The sequence below is a fragment of the Arachis duranensis genome, chromosome 2 (genome assembly GCF_000817695.3).
Source record: "Arachis duranensis cultivar V14167 chromosome 2, aradu.V14167.gnm2.J7QH, whole genome shotgun sequence".
In the NCBI taxonomy this organism is placed as follows: Eukaryota; Viridiplantae; Streptophyta; class Magnoliopsida; order Fabales; family Fabaceae; genus Arachis; species Arachis duranensis.
The window spans coordinates 6,354,886-6,371,269 of record NC_029773.3 but is presented as its reverse complement, the minus strand read 5'-3'; the positions used below and the strand labels follow the sequence as shown (position 1 = coordinate 6,371,269).

The 16,384-nt window shown below is 29.0% G+C and overlaps 2 protein-coding genes across 2 annotated transcripts in view; one reads left to right on the top strand and one right to left on the bottom strand.

Annotated features, from left to right (window-relative positions):
- Positions 1 to 665, top strand: part of LOC127744885 (agamous-like MADS-box protein AGL23) — a 984-nt gene extending 319 nt beyond the window's left edge. Inside the window, exon 2 of the mRNA XM_052257711.1 lies at positions 12 to 665. Within this exon, the coding sequence (XP_052113671.1) occupies positions 12 to 665 (654 nt within the window). The remainder of the gene's footprint in view (positions 1 to 11) is intronic.
- Positions 666 to 14,683: 14,018 nt separating this feature from the next.
- Positions 14,684 to 16,384, bottom strand: LOC107473201 (E3 ubiquitin-protein ligase RSL1). Its single transcript, XM_016092751.3, has 2 exons — positions 15,555 to 16,384; positions 14,684 to 14,764 (listed from the first exon to the last, which is right to left on the bottom strand). Exons 1-2 carry the CDS (start codon positions 16,382 to 16,384, stop codon positions 14,701 to 14,703), a joined length of 894 nt encoding a protein of 297 aa, XP_015948237.2. The 3' UTR covers positions 14,684 to 14,700.

The window sequence follows — 16,384 nt, the reverse complement described above, 5'->3', positions numbered from 1 at the left end:
GTGCCTTGAAGAAGAAGCAAGAGGAGAAAGTGGAAGTCCTAAGAGCACAATATGAGTCTTTGGAAGAAGCTCTCAAAGAAGAGAAGAAGCGACTCGAAGAGGCTGAGAATGCAAGAAAGAACCATAACAACAATGGCGGTTGCTTAGGGTTTTCATCGCAGTGGTGGGAGAATCCAATTGATGATATGGATTTGGAGGAGCTCGTTAAGTTCAAAGAATCCTTGGAACAGTTGAAGGTTAACCTATTTGCAACCGCTGAAAAGAAGATCATGTTCCAAGAATTGATGCCATCACCACTTGTTTCTTCTTCTTCAGTTATGGCTCCAATGCAAACTAGGGTTCCCAATTTCTCTTCAATATTGAACAATTATGGTGGATTCAACGCTGTTCATCATCCACAACAGCAAGAACATTGGGATTATGCTTCTTCTTCTTCTTCTAATTTTTATTCAACCTTGAAGAATAATGTTGGATTCAACGCGGTTCATCATCCACAACAGCAAGCACATTGGGATTATTGGAACAATAATGGAATTGCTAGCAGTAACAATCAGGATTCTTTAGGATCATGCGATTTTGGGAACAATGCTATAATTGCTGCCGCTAAAGGTAATGGTAATAGTAGTTGTTCCTTTTTTCCTAGCATTGGTTTTGGCCATTATTAATGTTAATTTTCTTAGGTATATGGCTGAACCTGTTAATTAGTATAGTACTTTATTACAGAGGGATAATTAGTATATTACCCTAATTAAGTTGCTTCAATTTTCGACGAGTTCTGGTTTTGTTAGTTTGTTACTTGATTCTCATATGCATTTAGTTTTTGGTTCATAAAGATGTGGAAAGTAAAGAATATGAGTGAAGTATCAGAATTTTAATTTGATTTATTTCTTGATTGTTATATCATATGGATAGTAATTTTATCACTTTTTCTTTTTTGTGTGGGAGAGAGAAGAGTGTATCTCCTAATGATGTGAGAAGAGAAGTGTTTAACTTTGCTATGGGAGCTACAAATCAGAGGCACCGATTTGTTTTATTTTTTTTCCAAACAATTACAAATAGGACGGTCCGATTTTGAAATAAAAAAAATTTAATGTTAAAATCGGACCGTTCGATTTTTATTTTAAAAAAAATAAAAAATACAAAACGAACCATGCAATTTGCAGTTTTTTTTCAAACAAATCGAACTCTCCGATTTGTAGTTCATTTTTTTCTTCAAACAAATCGGACCGTCAAATTTAAATAAAATACCATATAAAAAAAACACCTAATCTTCTAATAACAATATATTACACATATATTTAGCCGATATAAAAAAAATTAGCCTAATTTTATCATACCACTCTCCTATATAATACAATACGTGTTATAAATTAAAGTATTCCCTCTTCGATATGTTTTTTTGGGGTTTGGTACACAAAAATAGAAAAGAGAAAAAAAACTTTGAAAAGGAACTTACTAAAGTAATTTTTTAAAAGTTGAAATATTTATATTTATTTGATAAAATTAAATTTATTAGAATATAATTAGGATCAATTAATATTATTCAGATGTTAGAATATAATTAGGATCAATTAGTATTATTTAGTCTGAATAATACTAATTGATCCTAATTGATCATAATTATATTTTAACAAAATGAAAAACAACTTTTAATATACCTAAACAATAGTTAAGTGTGTTGTGTTTATTAAAACAATTTTTAAAATAAAAACTCATAATAAAATCAAGCAAATGTCTCCATTGGTATTTCACTCAGCAAGATGAACTCGTTGGTGAATTGTAAGTCCTATTCTTTGGTTTTGTTAGTTTGTTATTTATTGATGAGAAAAATTTAAGAACTAACATAATTTATTATTTTTATTCAATATTTTTAGTTATTGGCTCAATTTTTATAATTTAATAATTCAATAACATATTTTTAATTTATATTTTTAAATGTTATTGATTAACTACTATAAAAAATATTAAATTCTGTGGATCTTTTAATATTGTTTTTTTCAAAATTTTAATTTCACTGTTATATCATATGATAGTAATACTATGATTCCCATAACTATAACTGAATAAAATAATGCTACTCTCCTATATAATATTATACGTGTCATGCTTATTATAAAATACTCCCTCTTTTATGTATATATTTTTTTGGTGTCTCTCATATATACATATATAGGTTTTGGTAGACCACAAATAAAAAAAGGGAAAACAAGAACGTGCTGTGTAAGTCCTAATTCTTTGCAACTCCATTGGCATTTCACGTCACTCAGATGAATTCGCTGGTGAGGTGAATCTTGACCATTAGAAAAATGAAGTTTAAATGCTAGAAGATGGAAGCTTATTAAAATTTATTATTTCAGTCATCATTTAGTTATTTAGGTTTTAAAATATAAAATGAAATATGTTGTTAAATTACAAAACTAAAAGAATTAAACTAAATAAAAGTTGAGATAATGATTAAGTGATAATCAAATCTAACAAATTCTGACAGTTTTTTAATATTTTTCATTACGAAATATAGAAGTATTTAAGGTAATAAGATAAATAACTTTAAACTTTAAAATTCAAATTTTTTAATATTTATAAAGTATTATTTAATTAATAAAAAGTTTTAAAAAATGTTACCAAAAAGAATAAGGGATTTGAAGAGTCTCGAACATCTTCATGATGGCTTGAAATCACATGCAACATCTTTTACAAAGGGTAGTTCTATGTCATTCTTAGGTAGTTTTATCATCTTAACATTTGGATCTTCATTATTAATATTGTGATTATTACATTCAATCCTTAGTGTCATTCTTGACCTTGATGCAAAAATTTAAAATTAAAGAAGTGATTAAGAAAACAAATTTAAATTTGTCGAGTAGTCAGTTCGTTCATTCGCATTCGCGGCAGATGAAGAATACCATAAGAGAAAAAAAAGTGATTCAAGAATTGAAGAAGAGAGTGTGTACACAAGAGCTAAATCTTGATGCAAAAATTTAGAATTAAAGAAGTGATTAAAAAATTAAATTTGGGTTTGTCGAGTAGTCACCTCATTATCCGCGACAGAAAAAGAATACCGTGAGAAAAAAAAAAGAAGTGATTCAAGAATAACAAAAAAAAAGAATGCGTAAACAAGAACTAAACTAAAAAGGAAAACAACTTATCTAGGTAAATTTTTTTGGTGTCTCACATCTTTTAGTGCCTGACCTAGGTGATTGTTATGTTATATATATACACATCAATAATCATGTTTATTATTTAAGAAATAATACTACATATCTAAATTTTTTATTAATCAAATCTGATCAAATTAATCTAATATAACAAAAATTATTTTAAGTTTTATTATTTAACTTTCATAAAAAATTTAAATGTGTAACATTACTTTTATCTAAGATAGATTCTACCGTTCCTAAAATTTAAATAAATAAAAAAAGATTTAGATTTAGTTAACACAAAAAAGATTAGATATATTAATAATCAACCATGTTTTCTAACTTTTTTTAAAGGTTAGTTATGGATACATTGTTTTAGCTAAATTTTTTCTTTCATTTAAAAAATAAAAACTAATTCAAAAAGATAAAACAAATAGTATTATCAATTTAAAAGAGAAAATATTTAAATATAAGAAAAAAGAATAAATCGATCATTAACTTTTTGGTTTGCGGGCATTTAAATTTCCGATGATATAAAAATACATTTAAGTCACTAACTTCTTCAAAATTTAGAAACATCGTTTGTCTAATTTGTCTCATTTTAAAAACTCTTCTACGTGTATATTCGTATCGACCAGGTCATGCAACGGGAGTCATGTTTGATTTTTCCGTTAAGTCTGACAGACTCAAGTGAACATGAGGGATCCATATGTCCAGGTTTTGAAAAAGTCAGGAATTAAATGCATTTTCAAATCTTAAAGAATTTAAATGTCTACAAATCAAAAGGTCAAAGATTTATTTTTTATCTAAATATAAATATATTTTATTAATTATTTACAAATATCTTAATCAAATTTTATAACATAATAATATATATTCAAGTATTTTTTGCTTTTTTTTAAAGCTAGTAATGCCTTGTTTTTAAAAAAAGCAAAAGCAAAAATATTTTTAATACTTAAAAACTGTAAAATAATTTTTGTTGGTTAAAAAAAGATTTTTTAAAAAATAAAAAAATAAATACTTTTTTCAAAAGCTAATTCAAACTGATCTTTCGTTTGAGAAATAGCAAAAACTATTTTTTTTTATTTTTGAATTATGAAAAGCCACATTACACGTGTTTGGTATTATTTTTAAAAAATATTTTTTTAAAAAAAAGTTAATTCAAAGTATTTAAAAAAAGTAGAAAAATATAATTTCTCTTCTTTTCAAAAATAATTTTATCATTCTTGTTAAAAAAAATTTGACTTCAAAATAGAAGAGACATGATCCTATGCAAATGAAAAATTATACTAAACTTAAAAAAAAAAAATTAAAACGCTAAAATTCCTAACTCATATATGAAGTTTAAAAGCTAAATTTTGAATATCTTTTTTAAAATTGGCTATGGCTTATGCAAATTCTAATAAACATTCCTACCACGTTTTTTATCCTTCTTCTTTTTCTTCTACGATATTTTCATAATCAACATCATCATCATTCGATTCAATCACCACTATAGCATCTTCTTTGACATGGTTATTCTCTTCATCATCAACAACATAAATAGGGTTCTTGTTCAATTGTTTATCCAAAATTTGAGTGTTACAATCTTTGATCACATTCTGGGGCACGAATTCGGTATAAAACCTATCATAGTGCACCGAAACGCTAAAAATTTATTTAGCGCATAGAAAATACCAAAATAAAAATATTTATTTTAGTAGAGTCTTTTTTGTAATTACTTAAAAAATAGAGGAGTTATTTAATAATTTTTTAAATGAATATATTTAGTTTAATTGTTAAAATTAGTTGGACCATTAGTTTATTATTATCGTTGCTCCCTCATCCTCCTGGTTCTCTTCCTCTCCTTCCTCCGCTATGGCAAGTTGCCCCTTCTATTATCTCCACCGCCAACAATAACTCAAACTTTTCCTCTGCCTCTCCTATTCTTTAGTTTTATGTTTTTAGAATCTTCTAAGCTTCTTCTGTTTCCCAACTAACTGAGTAGCAAGCCATGAAAACGAGTCCCGACCGTACAATTAAGCTCCTCTGCAACTATGGCGGCAAGATCCTCCCACGTGCTACCGACGGTGAGCTCCATTACATCGGTGGCCACACCAGAGTCTTCACCGTGGACTGTTCCATTTGATTCTCAGATTCATTTTTTAGCATTGTTTCTCTCAATTTTCAGTGTTCCTTGTTTTTTTTTTCTGTGATTGTTCGTTAACTGTTTCTGTTTCGCGTTGTGCAGACTTGTTGGTAAAGCTAGGAGAGTTGTGCGGTTCGTCTGTGACGTTACGGTGTCAATTGCAGAACGGAGACTTAGAAACCTTGATCTCCGTCACCAACGACGAAGATCTGACGTACATAATCGAAGAATATGACCGCGCTTCGTCGAACTACCTCATCCGTTGAAGATCAGAGCCGTGCAGTTTCGGCCAAAATCGTCGAAGAAAGTTTCACCGGCGACGTCATCTCCGTCGTTGTCCTCATCCAACTACTAATCGCATCCCCTTCAGATCATCTAAGGTCCAATCTTACATCCTCTCCCACCGTGACAACTTTGTGTTACTCTTTTCTCTCGCCAATAGCGCCATTTCCCAGTTTCAGCTCCGACAACCTCGCCGGAGTCATCAAGTTCATCTCCGACTAGATGGTTGATGTCGAGTTACACAAGATTGTGGCGAAAATTAGGGGGAAGATGAAGCTGTTAAAGGGTTGTGAGGATAATTTTTACAACGAATGAGATGTTGGAGAATGTTAGGAAAGCATGGAGGAAAGGATGGTTTGGCTTCGCTGCTAAAACGTTTGAAGAAGTTGAAGGTGGCACTTAACATAATAGGAAATATTTAACTCTAATTAATTTAATCTTACGTATTCTTAATTTTTTGATATAATCCCACATATATTTCTTATATAACAATAATAACCATAAAAAAATAATATTTTTAAAGTAACTCACTGATACAAAAGTTACAAAAAGATATTAAATAATCAATTACATTAAACTACATTTAGCATAATCTTCACCGTTGAACTAAAAAAATATAAAAGATCTAATAGCTTCTTGTTAAAAAGACACACCAATAAACCAAACAAATTTTTGGCATTTCGATATCCATACTCAACCTTACATTTTGAATCAGGACAAGGCACAGTGACAATATTGCCCCTCAGACATGAAGCAAGGTATTCATGCATGCAAAACTTACAAAAATTGTGACCACATTAAAGAGTCTCGAACATCTCCCATAATGGTTGGTCTCGAACATCTAAACTTACAAAAATTGTGACCACATTGAAGAGTCTCGAACATCTCCCATGATGGTTTGAAATCACAGTATCTTCCACAAAAAGGTAATTCTATGCCATTCTTATGTAGTTTCATCATCTTAATCTTTGGATCTTCATTATTAATATTGTGATTATTGCCATCAATACTTAATGCCATTCTGGACCTTGATACATAATGAAAGAAGTGATTATAGAAACCAACTCAGGTTTGTTAAGTAGTTACTTCACTCATCTGCGTATGTATTTGGATTTCAGCTTATAAATTGGAGTTTCTATAAAATTGATTTTGTAATTTTGATTTTAATGAAAAGTAAATTTGTATTAACGTGATTTATTTTTGTCAATTTTTATATCAAAATAGATTATAGTAGAATAAATGTTATTTGGATTATACTATTCAAAATCACTTTTAGATAAAAAATTATTAAAAGATGCATCAATTTAAATAATTTTTTATATTATCCAATCATTTTACTTTAGATATTTGAATAGATCTTATTCACAAATTTCACAAAGCCAAATAAAAAATAAAAAAATTTCATACAAAACCAAAATAAAGTACAGTAAAAAAAACTATAAAACACCATAAAAATAAGAATTTATATTAATAATATTTGTCATATGAATGAAAAAATATAGTAAAAATAAAAAAAAAATTATATGAACAAAACCAAATAAAAAAAATACTTCATAAAAAATATCCATATAAAAAATAGTATAATAAATGATTAAAAAAAAACTCATATGAACTAGAAAGTAGTATAAATTCTAAAAATAGAACATTAGAACACTAAAAAAATAATATAAAAAATGTTTATCATATAAATATAAAAAACACAATAAAAAACATAAAAATTAAAATATCGAAGAGAGTACTAAAAATAATAAAAAAAATTCATATATTTGTTTTTACCATGATTGAAATAAATCTAAAAGATTTTGATAAAAAAATTGAAACGAAGAACCACAAAAAATTAATGTAAAAGTATATAGTTACTTGTATTATTTTTATAAAAAAAAATAAAAAGTAGAATTGATAGAAAAAAAATAAATTTCTCATCTAATTTTTTCAGTAGCTATAATTTTTATGTGAACATAAACACATAAAAACAAAGTATTCAAAATACTCAAACACACTTTTCTCCCCCCAATATAAATCCCAAACACACCCTGCAGCAGATAAAGAATACCGGAAGATGAAAAAAAGAAAATGCGAATACAAGAACTAAACTGAAAAAGAAACATCTAACCTAGATAATTGTTATATTATATATATACACATCCATAATCATGTTTATTATTTAAGATAGATTCTACCGTTCCTAAAATTTAAATAAAGATAAGAATTTAGATTTAGATAACACAAAAAAATTTAGATATATTAATAATCAACCATATTTCCTAATTGATTTAGATAACACAAAAAAATTTAGATATATTAATAATCAACCATATTTCCTAACTGATTTTTAAAAGTTCGTTATAAGTACATTGTTTCATAAAAAATAAAAACGGATTGAAAACGATAAAACATATTATTATCAATTTAAAGAAAAAATATTAAATATAAATAATTAAATATATCTTACTAATTAGTTACAAATATCTTAATCAAATTTTAAAATATCATACTAATTAAATAAATTAAATAAACAAATATATTGTAATAAAATATAATATTTATTTCATGAGATTTAAAAAAAAACTGAAAATTAAATTAAGACCAGGTTAAATAAATTCATAAATAACTATATTTTTTTTACTTTTAACTCCCGAAAAGATATAATATTAACATTTGGTTTAAGTTTTAAAATTAAATTATAACTTTTAAACAACTATTTAAGTGTTTGTAGAAAAGTTAAAAAAAAATAACTTCTTTTATAATACAAATTTTTTTATCACTCTTCTTTTAAAATAAGTACTTTTAGAACTAAAAAATAAATTTTTTGTATTATTTTTCTTTTAAAATAAACACTCTTAGAACTAAAAAAAGAAATATAAAATAAATTATTTATAAACTATTTTTAATATAAATTTTTATTATTTAAACTATTCTTTTAAAAGAAATTTAATTAAGTTGTTTACTACAATCATGGTATTCCATGGCTTTCCACAAGCATAGCAGAAGTGATGGCCACACCTACAAAATAAGAAATTTAAAAAATTAAATCAAAATATAATAAAATAAAACTAAAGTAATTTGCAAATTAAAATTAATTCAAATAAAAAGATCGTACTAATTAGATACTATATTGTTGATTAGTCAAGTTCAAATTATGAAACATAAGATTATGGTGTTATAAAAAAGCATGAACTAAATTCAAATCTAAATTGTAGAACGGTTATTAATCAAGAGTTCAACGAGTAATTAGCTATCCTTCCCAAAATAACCACTTCTTATGAATTATATATTTTTAATTTTAAATTCTATTTTTTTGGACTAAATCATAAATTCTAAATCTTATATCCTAAAACTGAGTCCTAAAACTGAAGAATAAATTCTAAAAAAATGTTTAAAATATAATTTAACCATATAAAATAATTAATATTAACTAATTAAAAAATTAACTTCCTATACTTATTCTTAAAAGAAACAATGCCATCGGTTTTTCATTAGAAATGCTCAATCAACAAATTACGAACATAAACATAATTAAAAGAAAATCGAGAAAAGAGAAACATTAACATTAAAAAATTGTGCCAAAAAAGAACATTCTCCTAATTAATTAAATCTCTAATCAATAAGATAATAAGACTACGCTGTTATTAGTATCAGGCAAGTTCACATTAAGAACATACTTTATCTTTTTGTTCATTAGGAATGATATTATATTGATAATTAGTCAAGTTCAAATTATAAAGATAAAATTATGATGGTACAAGAAACATGAAACAGAACCATGATTTTTCATTAAGGAACGATCAATCAATAAATTGTGAACATAAGCATAATTAAAAGAAACAGAGCTATAATCAGAGAAAAGAGAAACATTAACATTATAAGATTGTGCCAAAAAAAAAAAAGACTAACTGTTTATTAGAAATAAATTAACCAAACCTGCAAGAAATGTGTGAACATCCCTGATTTTTTTCAACATAGATTCTGCATTTAGAACACCTTCTCCATCTCTTAGCCTTTGCAAGATTCATCACCATAAGATCCTTCCTTCTCTCTTTCATTTTCATTCAAACTCATAAACTCACCACATTCCATTCCAATCCACCATGCCATGCAACTTTACACTGTGCACAGAACAATCTATGACAATGTGGACACTCTGAACAAGTCACAACTTCATTCCCATCATCATTCACTAACATTGCTGAACAATCCTTGAAAGGGCAATAGAATTTCTTTGATGTTGCAAGAACAAGATTCTCACAAAGTGCATTCTCCCATCTTTCAAACACTTCCTTTGGAATTATTGACATGCAATTCTGAGGCATTTTGGTTCAGGACACTTCCTTTACATTGTAACCGCCCTTATTAGGCATCTCATTTGTAGTTGTATATGTCAACTCCAGAACAGCATTTTCATCTTCTAGGCCATAACCCATGATTGCTATGGTATACTGCCAAAAAGGGAAGAAGAGAAGCCATTTAAATATCAGAGTGAAGCAAACAGAACAGGTTGATTCAAGAGCAACATTGAACCTTACAACAGCTTAGCATTCAAAAGCACAATAAACATAAATAAGTAATTGATCCAAAAAGAAAATAAGATACAAGACTATAAACCAACATGAAATCGCATAAGATTCGATGGATCGATTAAGATCACCCACTCGAAGCATTAAAGGTTCGTGAGAGAGAACCCTTTCCAGAAGATCAAATTTATAACCATCAGGATCTTCAATGAGTGCAATTATTATTATCTCTTACAATGTCCACTATGCTTGAAATCTAGTAACAAATGAGATGACATCATCATAAAGATTGGCCAAAAGACAATAGAGAGGATAATCAAATTATTAATCAAAACAATCAAATTATTAGGCAAACTTACATCACCAAAATGGCCAAATCCATTTCCAATGTCATAAATCTGAAACAGAGTTGCACTGGAGCAAGCTCCTAGTGATTTTGGATTGCACAATAAGGATGTTGAACATTTTAAATCAGTCAGGTTAATTAGAAGATTAGATAACATGATTTTTCACCAAGACATGAATGCCATGTATGAGATTATTGTATTCCAGTCTTACCAAATTTTGAAGGGGATTCAACCAGGTCATAGTCATAGAGAGCCTTGTAAATATCAAATACAACAATCTTAAGATCAGGAAGTTGCCTTTGGACATTTTTTGCAGCTGAGTTGATTTTCTTGTTAAATCCTTGGGCATAATTGTTGATTCTCGAGACACAACCGTCCTCATGGAATCCGTACAAGGTTCTTGCAGCAAGTAGGCAACCCAATGGTGGAAGGGAAGTCACTCCAATTTTTTATTAATTAAGTCTAATCAAATTAGTCTAATATAACAAAAATCAATCAGTTATAACTAGCATTATTCTAAGTCTTATTGTTTAACATGAATGAACTTGGTTCATAAAAAAACCTTAAATGTGTAACAATACTCTTATCTAAGATAGATTCTTCCGTCCTTAAAATTTAAATAAAGACAAAAAAGATTTAGCTAACAAATCACTAACAAATTGTAGTCAAGGTTCAATCACTAACAAATTCAAGGTTCAATGACTAACAAATTCAACTCAGTGATGATTTTCAACAACAAAAAGATTTAGCTAAGTAAGTATTTGAGTAAAACAGCAACAAAATCAAAGTTCAGTAACGATAATTAGGAACCAATTCATCTCAGTGATGATTCTCAGCAACAAAAAATCTATCTCAGTGATATTTTCAACAACAAATTATGGATGGTTCAGTGATAATCAGTAACAAATTCACGTCGGTGATTATTTTCAGCAATAAAAAGAGTAGTTCAGTGATATTTTCAGCAGCAAAATCAAACACAGCAACAAAACAGAAAAGGAAAAAGAACAGGGGAATTTGTTGGGACTCACCAAATCGGGACCAGCTCCTGGTTGCGCGCAGGAAGCTGACGGCGAGAGTTGCTGACAGCGAGGAGGAAGCCCCGGGACCTGCTGCTTCTGCCGCCGGCAACGACGACCGCAACGAAGGCGCGGGACTGACTGCGAGACGGTGAGGAGACAGGGAGAGACGATGACGACCAGTCCCGGGATCTGCTGCTTCTGCCGTCGGTGACGACGACGGCAGGGAAGGCGAGCGAGCGAGACTGAGTGGGAGACCAGAGACCGTGAGAGGGACCGGAGCCGAGAGAGCAACGACGAACTTGAGTGCCAGTTCGGATACAGTGAGGGAGATCGGAGACGAGAGAAGGAGAGAGCTTGGGTGCGAGAGCAATGAGCCACAGCAAGAGAGATGAGAGAGCTCGAGAGCTTCAGTGAAGAGCGACGTTGAGGGAGGAGAAGGTAGAGTTTAGGATTGCTGAACGACGTCGTATCATCAATTTTTAAAAAAATTAAGCATGACTCGGTTCGGCTTATGTGAACCAAAGAGGGTTAAACCGAATTTTTAAACCGAATTTAAAGAATAATTTATTAAAAGTTATTTGATAACTTTTAATAATTTATTAAAAGTTTGAAAGAATAGAAAAATATGACTTCTCTTTTTTTTTAATTTATTTTATTATTTTTATTAAAAAAATTGACTTCAAAATAAAAAAGACGATAACTTATACAAATGAAAAACTATAAGCTTAACAAAAATAAAAAAACCCATAAAATTCATAATTCATATATGAAGTAAAAAAAACTAAATTTAAAATATTTTCTTGAAAATTGACCATAGCCTATGCAAATTCTAATAAACATTCCTACCACGTTTTTTATTCTTCTCCTTTTTCTTGTCGACCATATTTTCATAATCAACATCATCATCATCCGATTCAATTACTATTGTAGCATCTTCTTTGACATCCTTATTCTCTTCATCATCAGCAATATGAATAGGGCTCTTGTCTAATTGTTTATCCAAAATTGGAGTGTTGCAATCTTTGATCACTTTCTGCCATCTCTTGAACACTTCAAATGGAAGAAGAAAGCAAAAGTGTTCAGGTCCATACTTAACCTTGCATTTTGAATCAGGACAAGGCACAATGATGATATTGCTCCTGAGACATAAAGCAACGTATTCATGCATGCAAAACTTACAAAAATTATGGCCACATTTTAGAGTCTCAAACATCTCCCACGATGGCTTGAAATCACAGCATCTTCCACAAAAAGGCAGCTCTACGCCATTCTTCTGTGGTTTCATCATTTGAACTTTTGGATCTTCATTATTAATATTGTGATTGTTGCCGTCAATATTTAATGCCATTCTTGACCTTGATGCAAAAAATTGGAATTAAAAAAGTGATTAAAAAATCAACTCAGATTTGTGGAGTAGTCACCTCACTCCTCTGATGAGGAATATCGTGAGGAATAAAAAGTGATTCAAGAATTGAAGAAGAGAGCGTGCCTATATAAGAACTAAACTAAGAAAGAAAATAACTCACTTAGGTGATTGTTATGTTATATATATACAGACATCCATAATCATGTTTATTATCTAAGATATAAGATAGATTCTACCGTTCCTAAAATTTAAATAAAGATAAAAAAATTTAGATTTAGATAACACAAAAAAAGATTAGATATATTAATACTCAACCGTGTTTTTTAATGAATTTTTAAAGGATAATTATGGATACATTGTTTCATAAAAAATAAAAACGGTTCAAAAAGATAAAACATATTATTATCAATTAAAAAAAATATTTGAATATAAATATATCGTTATCAATTTTTAAAATACCGTATCAATCAAATAAATTAAATAAACAAGTATAATTTAATAAAAATATAATATTTATCTCATAAAATTTTTAAAAAAATAAAAATTAAATTAAGACTAATTTAAATAGGTTCATAAATATTTTTTTTAACTTATAAAAAGAGCAAGTTATTAAAATAAATTATTTGCATTTCAGTTTTACCGGATTATAACATAACATCTCAAAATTACATAAGCAAATACAATTTTTACATTATTATAGAAATCGCAATAGAGGATCACTGAATTAGGTTCATACTTAAACCGCTTACGGCTTATAACGACGGTTAAACACAATAAAAAAGAAATTGCCTCACTCCTCCAGTGATTTTTTTATGAATTCCAAAAATACATAAAGTGTCACTGAAACACGGGCTTTTCTCATGGTGGCTTCAGAAGAGGATTGGTCCATGGTGGGGTTGGGTTTCTGGACCTTGTTGGGAATGGGACCCCAAGCTTGTGATTGTGAATCTGGACTGTCTTTCCTCTCGTTCTCTCCATTGCTATTATTCGTAATTTCAACTTGGACGTGAGGTGTGCTAGATCGTGTTCTTTCATCGGAAGAATCTGATGCTTGATCATTCCTGAATCAAGCAACTGTCTAGCTTCCCCTCCCCCCAACTACTTTTCCTTCAACAACCTCATCATATCTACTTGTTCTTGTTGCTGTTGTTGCATTAATGTAACAAGATGCATTTGCATTAATCTAACAGTATTAGATAATATAATTAACACATACTTAATTATCATAATTAAATGGGAAAAAACTATGTTAATTAATTAATTACATAAACTTTGGAGACGGAAGGCATATCATCATGGTGAAGAATCTCCTTCTTCACGGAGATGTTGAGCTTAACATGCTGCTGCTCTTTGAAAGAATGGGATATTGGGATGGTTGGAGAAGAACAAGTTCAAGGGTGAGACCGCATCCCTTGTCGGCGTGGTTTATGCATTTTTTGAGTTTGTGAAGATATTGCTAGAGGGGTGTCACTGTTTCTTTTTTATTGTGTTTAACCAGTTATATTGTCACGGTTTTTATAATAATATAAAAGTTATATATGCATATGCAATCTTTAAATGTTGTAATTGAGTAAAATTGAAATGCAAATTATTTATTTTAGTAAATTGCATTTATAAAAAGTATAATATTAATGTTTGGTACAATTTTTAAAATTAAAGTATAGCTTTTTAAAAAATTTATTTACCTTTTTATAAAAAAATTTAAAAAAATTTTAAAATAATTTTTTTATCATTTTTAAATTATTTACTGGGCCTTAGTTAGATAACAGAAGTACTTAAAACGAACATAATTAACCACAAAATCAACATGCATTATAACTATACAAAAATTTTAACTAATAAAAATAGTAAATATGCCACTTGCAAACCTAAGTTGTTGATGAAATATTAAAATCCCTAGTGATATCTATTTATGTACAACCATGGTACTGATTCCATGGCTTTCCACAAGCATAGCAAAAGTGATGGCCACACCTACAAAACAAGAAATTTAAAAAATTAAATCAAAATATAATAAAATAAAACTGAGTAATTTGCAAATCAAAATTAATTCAAATAAAAAGACAGTACTAATTAGACACGATACTGTTAATTAGTCAAGTTCAAATTATGAAATATAAGATTATGGTGTTATAAAAAACATGAGCTAAATTCAAATCTAAATAGTTGAACTGTAGTTAATCAATATTTCAACTAGTAATCAGCTTTCACTTCTTTCCCCTTCCCTCCCCCTATTAATTATATATTTTTAACTTTAAATTTCATTTTTTCAGACTACATAAATTCTAAATCTTAAAACTAAAGAATAAATTCTAAAAACAAGTTTAAAACATAATTTAACCATATAAAATAATTAACCAGAAAGCTAAGGAGAAATATTCAACATTAAAAAATTGTGTCCAAATAGAGCATTCTCCTAATTAATTAAATCTCTAATCAATAAGATAATAAGACTTTGCTATTATTACAATCAGGCAAGTTCACATTGAGAACATCCTTTATCTAATTGTTCATTAGCAATGACATTACATTGATAATTAGACAAGTTCAAATTATAAAGATAAAATTATGATGGTACAAAAAATATGAGCTGAAAAACAGAATCATGATTTTTCATTAAGGAATGATAATCAATAAATTGTGAACATAAGCATAATTAAAAGAAACAGAACCATAATCAGAGAAAAGAGAAACATTAACATTATAAGATTGTACCAAAAAAAGAAAAAAGACTAATTGTTCATTAGAAGTTAATTAACCAAACCTGCAAGAAATGTGTGAACATCCCTCATTCTTTTCAACATAGATTCTGCATTTAGAACACCTTCTCCATCTCTTGGCCTTTGCAAGATTGATCACCATAAGATCTTCCTTCTCTCTTTCATTTTCATTCAAACTCATAAACTCCCCACATTCCATTCCAGCATGCCATGCAACTCTACACCGTGCACAGAACAATCTATGACAATGTGGACACTCGGAACAAGTCACAACTTCATTCCCATCATCATTCACCAACATTGCTGAACAATCCTTGAAAGGGCAATAGAATTTCTTTGATGTTGCAAGAACAAGATTCTCACAAAGTGCATTCTCCCATCTTTCAAACACTTCCTTTGGAATTATTGACATGCAATTCTGCGGCTCCAATATTCCTTTGCATTTTGGTTCAGGACACTTCACATTTGATATATTCTCTTGAATCTTTGCAGCTACATATTTTGCAATGCATTCATCACAGAATGAGTGGTTGCAGTTTTGGTTGATGAAAATCTCTTGGGATGGTTTTGAATCCATGCAAATAGCACACAAGAATACTTGATGATCATGAAGATAACTAGGACGATGATGATGAGTTTGATGAGTAGAAGATTCAGAATGAACCTCTTTGAGTTTTCTCTTGAGGCTTATAACTGAAGAATACAGAGCTTCTTGTAAATGTAGTTCCTCTGCATATTTTTCATCATTGATTGGGAATAATTCTTCAGAATCAAAGAGAGCTGAGAAGTAGAAATCATCAACTAAGAGTAGTGAATCATCTACATCAGAAAAAGACTCTGAGAATTGAGAAGAAGAAGAAGAACTTCCCTCCAT